General features: G+C 52.0%; 1 protein-coding gene across 1 annotated transcript; it reads right to left on the reverse strand.

Annotated features, from left to right (window-relative positions):
- Window positions 1-5,289: 5,289 nt before the first annotated feature.
- On the reverse strand, window positions 5,290-7,016 carry LOC136484839 (uncharacterized). Its single transcript, XM_066481802.1, has 6 exons — window positions 6,878-7,016; window positions 6,654-6,780; window positions 6,378-6,544; window positions 5,938-6,226; window positions 5,683-5,837; window positions 5,290-5,601 (listed from the first exon to the last, which is right to left on the reverse strand). The coding sequence occupies exons 1-6, from the start codon at window positions 6,897-6,899 to the stop codon at window positions 5,447-5,449; spliced, it is 915 nt and encodes a 304-aa protein (XP_066337899.1). The 5' UTR covers window positions 6,900-7,016; the 3' UTR covers window positions 5,290-5,446.
- Window positions 7,017-7,291: the final 275 nt, after the last annotated feature.

The following is a 7,291-nucleotide window of genomic DNA, read 5'->3' on the forward strand; positions in this document are numbered from 1 at the left end:
CGTCGAAGTCAGCGACCACGAAGTTGGCGTAGTCGGTGCGGAAGTGGTCCGGGGTCCCAAACTGCATAGGTAGCGTAATCTGCCCGAGAGGTGTAGAGCTCTGTCCCGGGAGAACACCCCAGAACTGTGCCTCTTACGGCTTGAGATCCGCCTGAGCTATTTTTAGGGCGGGCAGGCTGTTCTTGAATAGTATATCGATGGAGCTGCCACCGTCGATCAATACCCTGTCGAACTGAACCTTGTTGATACAAGGATCGAGGACCAGGGGAAAATGCCCTGGCTCAGGTATTGCGGCCCATTGGTCCTTTCTGCTGAAGTAGATTTCGCGGTGAGACCACGAAGGGAGCCGCGGATCGGTGAGAAGGTTGTCGATGTTTGCCACGTTCAAGCAAGCGCAGGCGAGCAGCTTGCGTTCTCGTTTGGTCTCAATGGACACTTTGCCGCCGATGATGGTGTGCACGCAATTAGTTGGCTTGATGTATTTATGACGAGGGTCTGCATCGTCATCGTTGTTATCCTCATTACGCTATTCCCCTGCGTCGTTAGGCTTGTCGGATGTATCCGGAGCCTGTTGACGCGTGTAGATAGTCTTGAGGACGCGGCAATTCTCCATGGTATGGTTTGACTTAGGATGGAGCTAGCAGGGCCCTTTCAATGCTTTGGCATAGTCGTCTTCGTAATTACGACGTCTGCCACCCTTTTTAACGGTATTGACCTCGCCGTCGTCTTCCCGAGCACGCTTGCTCCTGTAATCATCGCGGCGGCTACGCCGCTGATTACGTTGGTCGCGATGGTCGTGGGAGTCATTGTGCTGGTTGCGGCTATCAAAATTGTCGTTCCGACCACGGCTGTCGTGGTAGTCGTCGTGGTGTGGGGGGTGGTCGGAGCGTGGAACCCTTGCTGCTTCTTCAATAATTATCTTCTTAGCGTCGTCGGCATCCGCATATTTCTTAGCGGTGGCCAGGAGCGCTGTGACCGATTCAGGTCTCTTCCGGAGGAGCTTGTCTCTTAGGGCATCGTGGAAGCAGAGGCCAGTGATGAAAGCCTCGATTGCCTCGTTGTCGGAGATTGATGGGACCTTGATGCGCATCTCCGAGAAACGCCAGACGTACTCGCGCAGTGGCTCATCTTTTCGATCTCGGATCCGTTGCAGATCATACTTGTTGCCCGGTTGTTCACAAGTAGCGATGAAATTGTCGATGAAGGCTTGCTTGAGCTCCTGCCAAGAATCAAAGTAGTTCGCCGGCAAGCTGACCAGCCATTGGTGACCTGCATGGCCAACAGCAACTGGGAAGTAGTTAGACATGATGTGCTCGTTAGCCATGGCTGATCTGCACGCAGTTTCATAGAGCATGACCCATAATTCGGGGTTTTCCTTGCCGTCATACTCCTGAAGTTTCTCGAGCTTGAAATTCTTGGGCCATATGACTTGGCGAAGGTGTGGAGTAAACTGCTTCAAACCCGATGGGCCGTGGGTAGTGTCATACTCCATACGACGATAGCTTTCATAGGATGCTCGATCGTCGGCTCTCTGGTTGATGCGAGCGCGTAGATCGCGTCCACCAAGGTAATGGTGGAGATCATTATTGCCGTCGCGGCGATCTCGACTATCATCTAGATTAGCCATGCGATCATGGTTATCGCGGCGATTGTCACGGTTGTCTCGGCGATTATCGTCTCGGACGTCGCGGCGGTTGTCCTCCCGACGGCGGTTGTCATCCTGACCACCATCATGGCCACCGTTTCCGCCTTGACGGTTGTCTGATGGGTCATTGTTGCACGAGCCATGTTGGTTGAGTGGCTGTGAGCGACTTGGGTGCTGGCGGCTGTGGCTTGACTCGACTGAGACGGATGGAGCCCGGACTTGATTTACAATCTCTGCGGTCTAGGCCATGGCAGTCGTCAGATAGGCTTGTATTTCATCGCGAACCGCTTGGGTTTCCGGGGTGTTGGGTAGCCATTGCATTGTCGCCATGGCGACGGCTACGTTGGCACTAGGAGTCCTGAAGACCTGTTTGTCCCCCACCCTGTCGAAAGCATCGTTGAGGTCGCGTGGCTGGACCCTTATGCGTCGCGCCTCCTGGTCTGCTTCGGCTTCGATTTGTCGGCGATTAAACCGGTCAATATTGCGTGCTTTGCGTGCAGTCCTTTCTTGTTCTGTTTCACCGACTGCTGGCGGTTCGTCATTGCTGACAACATGGATCGAATCCCCTCGTCTTGGCGGGAAAGACGGGAATTGTGAAAACCCCGGGGCATGGTCTGGTAGATCCAGATCGTACTTGACGCCTTCATCTTCGTGATGCTGAAGCTCGGTGTGGACAGATGCATTAGATGCGATGCCAGACGAGGAGCTGGAGTCACCCTCTTGGACGGTATGGATGGATCCTTTTTGATAATCTTCAATCCGGACCATGTTGACGAAGTTGCGTGGCTTCGGCCGAGGTCGGTGTATAGGACACATATCCAAGCGGCATTGTAGGTTATACGTGTAGCTAGAGGCAGCGTTTCATAGGCCGTAGGGCTGGACCTGGTGGTTCTCCGTCGAGGCTTCGTACTCGGAGAGTCGGAGACCCGTCGCAAAGGCTGGCCGGCGACGAGCGGAGCGCCCCTCAGGAGTAGATATGACCACGAGATCTGTACCAAGTCATGCAGGACGACTGGTCCGAGCTGGTCGGGTAGATCTATTGTGGGGAGCGGTTACCTGCTCATTAGGTTGACTTTGAATCGTACTTACCAGAGCTAGGGTTTCAGCGAGTTTGGTGCCGACCCGATCGATGGAGTCGAGCAGGTCGGTGTTGTCAATCTGCTTCCCTTTGTAGTGGGAAAGCGGACGACGGGTTGTCGGCGTGGCTGAAGATGATGTAGGTGTGGTCGGAGCTAGATGTACCGTGGTCGGAGCCGTATCCGTCGTGGTCGGAGCCGTAGCTGATGCAGGTGAAGTAGTGGTCGGTGCAGACTGAATCCACGCCTCCTTCGTGGTCATGGCGATGAAGTCGTCGGAGCCGGTGGTCCAGGTGATCTGGCCGACGGTGAACGTGAGGCCGTTCGGCGTAGCCATGGAGCCGGAGATGATGACCATCTTGTTTGCTTGGAGAGCAGTACGCACACCCCCTACCTGGCGCGCCACTATCGATGAAATATGGTCGGCAGTCTACCTAGGGGTATGCCCAAGGTAGTAGATTGTCGGCAGACAGATGCGCAAGCCACAAACAAGATGGTGACGCAAGACAGACACGAGGTTTTATCCAGGTTCGGCCGCCCGGAAGGCGTAATACCTACGTCCTGCGTCTGATTTGTATTGCTGTATGTCAATGAGAGATGTTTTTTAGAGGGATCCCCTGCCCGCCTTATATAGTCCGGGGGGCAGGGTTATAGATCTGAAAACTAATCCTAGCCAGTTACAATTGCCATATGTGGCCGGATAAGGATTCCTATTCTAACCGACCAGGATCTTGCTTGATCGCCAAATCCGCCTTGACTCCTTGTGCGGGACTCCGATCAGGTTGGCTGGGCCGCACGTCGTCTTTTGGTGGACCGGGCCCACCGATCTGGGCCGGCCCAAGCTTAGCCATAAGGGTATAGGGGTTAATACCCCACACACTGTAATAAAGCTGATGCTCATTCTTGCTCCTCATGCCGTTTGGGCAAACATGCTCGTATACCTTTTTTAGATTCCACAACACAAACATTTTTCCCTTTTCAAATTGTTCACACGGATGTCTGGACGTCACCTGTTTACAGTCATTCCGGTTATAAATATTACATTGTGCTTTTAGATGATTACACTCACTATCTCTGGACAGTCCCACTTCGTAACAAGTCTGATGCTCTCCCCACTATTCATGCGTTCATCTCATATGTTCACACTCAATTTCGCCTTCCCATTCTCGCTTTTCAGACAGACAATGGCAAGGAGTACGACTCTACAGCCATGCGCCTTCTTCTTTCTTCTCTCGGGACACAGCTCCGTCTCTCATGTCCGCACACATCACAACAAAATGGGAAAGCTGAGCGAGTTCTCCGTACTATTAACGATTGCGTGCGTACTATGCTGATTCGCAGTGCAGCTCCTTTGGCGTTCTGGGCGGGGGCGCTAGCCACTGCGACATATCTCATCAACCGGCGCCCCTGTCGAGCCACAGGTCCCACGACGCCGTATGCCATGCTGTTCGGCGTCGAGCCTTCTTATGATGTGCTTCGCGTGTTCGGGTGCCAGTGCTTCCCCAACCTCACCGCCACCACCAACCACAAGCTCAACGCCCGGTCTGCCAGATGCGTCTTCATCGGGTATCCAGCGGACCACCGCGGATATCGCTGCTACAACATCAACACGGGCTGGGTGATCACGTCGCGGCACGTTGTCTTCGACGAGTCGATCTTCCCCTTCCGCAACGCATCTTCCACTTCGACGGATGTGGTGGGCTGCAACCCTTCCACATCTCCTCGTGCTCGGCTCGGCGCACAGGACCGCTCTCCTTCGCCACCGCCACCACGTCTGGCGCCCGGCCTACCACGTCGTGCCACTCGAGCCCGCGATGCATGGCGACGGACAAGCTTTCCAGCTCCCTCGACGCCATCAACCACCAACCCCGTCGTGTCCAGCACGACAGGCTCTCCTGACACCAGTGCTCCGTCACGCTCGAACACGTCGTCCACGCCGAGCCCTCCAGCGTCGCCGACTGCCGCGCCTTCTCCGATCGACGCGGCTGCACCAAGACACCACATGACCACTCGCGCCCGTGCAGGCATCCACAAGCCAAATCCAAAGTACGCCATGGCGGCCACCGCGACGTCGATTTCGCCTGTTCCGCGGAGCGTTCGCCAGGCTGTGCAGGATCCCAACTGGTACGCTGCTATGAAACAAGAATTTGATGCACTGCAGGCCAACAAGACATGGACACTGGTTCCCTGTCCACCCGGTGCCCGTGTCATCACCGGCAAGTGGGTGTTTAAACACAAATTCAACCCTGACGGCACCCTTGAGCGATACAAGGCTCGATGGGTCGTCCGTGGCTTCAATCAGCGACCCGGCATCGACTTTGGCGAGACGTTCTCGCTGGTGATCAAGCCAGCAACAATCCGCACCGTCCTCACGCTCGTCGCCACGAACAACTGGCCGGCTCACCAACTTGATGTTTCCAACGCCTTTCTTCATGGCAATCTTCAGGAACAGGTGTACAGCCAGCAGCCGACCGTCCAGTTGGTCTATTCCCTTCTACACTTAATGCAGTGCCATTTACAGTAGATGTAGGTGATACCGCACCAGGAATACATGGCAGGCAAACTGAGCAATAATATCATGAGCCACGAACCTTTATTTGGCATTTTACACGTTCAGTATATTATCTTCAGCACGAACAAAACAAACACAACACAAGACACATTACACGTGCGTCGAAACCTCAGCACCATTGCGATTCAGCCCACAAATATAGACAAGGATACACTACTCCATCTTTGATGAACCAACGATTGCAACCTCAGCTTCGATGCAGCACTTGTTCTTCACGAGATAGCCATTTGAGGAGTCCTTGAAATCCTCCAGCGAGATGAACTTTTCCCATCCCCAGCATCTAGCCTTGTTTGTAAACTGGCTCCGGCCTGTATTTTTCCCAACCAACCAAAGTCAAGAATATATATTATGATAATTCGGCATTTGCAATACTGTCTAGGTAGGCGAACCTGTTCCTTTCCGGTGATTGTCGCCTTCCTGGTGTTTGATCGATAAGCTCAATTCTACCAGGTTCGCAGAGTCATTAGGGAGATCATTTGTTTTTTCCATGCACAGGCCCAAGGTGAGGTGGTTCCCATCGCAAGACTTATAGATACCGATACTCCTGCAAATTGGACAGCATGTAACAGTTCAGTTCATGATGCATAAAACAAAGTATTGCGTTTCAGGTGTCGAGCATTAAAATTGCGTGCTGAGCATGTAACCATTTGTATCCTGCGACTTCAAACTCCGGCGAGTAGCCGGAGTTCTTCAGTGCAAAGAAGTCCTCGATGTCCCAGGTGTAAGTCTTGGCCTCGTTGAAGATGCTCGGCTTCTGAACAAACAGCGTTTCTGATGTTGTGCTCACTTTGGAAGTGGTGACTTTGATGAACTCGACACCAAAGGTGCAGCTGTTATTGACAATAAACTTAGAGGGCCGTTCTTTCAGTTTTTCAAGGGAAATCATGCATGAGGCTCCGGAGCTTGTGCTTGCAGTCTGAAAACTGTGCCTAACTGCAGGCACAAATCATGGGAAAAGATGAAATTCTCGTGTATGAAAAAGGTATTCAATCTAGTGTAAAAAACAAAAACAGAAACGAAATATTATTAGAGATATGAATATGTTGTTAATTAACTTGATGCTAAAATTGTCACTACAATTTACCTTGATACTCGCTGTGCTTTCCGTACGACTGGTCATATATCAGCAACTTGAAAGAGGCCTCCACGACACTATCGGGCTTCACTGAGCTGCTCGCCAGCTGAAGCATAAGAGAGGCGTACTCCTTGTCGTCACCGCTCTTCTTGTCCCTTGGATTCAGTTTCAGGTACCTGTAAAGAAGCGAATAGATCACTGAGAATCTACAAACACTGCTGTAGTTACAGGAACTTTGTGATGCAACCAAGCTGTTAAAAAAAATCAGACTGTTAATTACCATACCAGTTGTGGCCCATAATCTCAAACACTCTGGAGTAGGTCCATCCTTCACCCTTGTCAAGGAGTGAGGAGAATCCATCGACGCTCCACTTCAGGGTCGTCTGCTGGCCCTGCCTCGGCTTTGATCGCCCTGAAACAGCAATTAGGAGATACAGAAACGGTACGAAAGTTCACAGCAACAGCTAAAAATAGCGCTGCAAATACAGAAGAATCATCCGAGTGCATACCGCGAGATGAAGAGTTGCCCATGACGTTCCGTCCGATAAGCCTGGTATTGAGCTATTGGTTTGTGCACAAGGTGTTCCTTTTCACTATATGTAGAAGGAGATTGATTAGGTGTGCGAATAGTTTCTCGGCAAATAGGGTGAGGTTTCTGTCTATCATTGGAGACTTTGGAATTTGGACAAGCCAACAAGAGCAAAAATAATGCAAGTAGAGGGGGTGCGTAAGTCACTAGCAATTTCCAAGCAATGACGAACTGACACCATGTAGCAGGTTTCCTAAAAAAATGTAGTGTGAGTGTACCCTGTACCCTGCACGCCTGCGCAGTACTGTTTCCTCGCGCATAAGAAGTTTCAAGTGTCAACTGAACAGGAAGGTAACCCACACAAATAACGCGGCTAGATCAGCTGTCGTTACAA

Source organism: Miscanthus floridulus, chromosome 1, assembly GCF_019320115.1.
Source record: "Miscanthus floridulus cultivar M001 chromosome 1, ASM1932011v1, whole genome shotgun sequence".
NCBI lineage: Eukaryota > Viridiplantae > Streptophyta > Magnoliopsida > Poales > Poaceae > Miscanthus > Miscanthus floridulus.

Bases quoted from the DNA above. Each gene is read 5' to 3' on its own strand.
- LOC136484839 (XM_066481802.1), bottom strand. From the start codon at position 6,899: ATGGGCAACTCTTCATCTCGCG. The intron at 6,227-6,377 runs GTAAATTGTAGT...TTGTGCCTGCAG, and splicing joins AAAGCACAGCGAGTATCAAG to TTAGGCACAGTTTTCAGACT. The intron at 5,602-5,682 runs GTTCGCCTACCT...GGAAAAATACAG, and splicing joins CAATCACCGGAAAGGAACAG to GCCGGAGCCAGTTTACAAAC.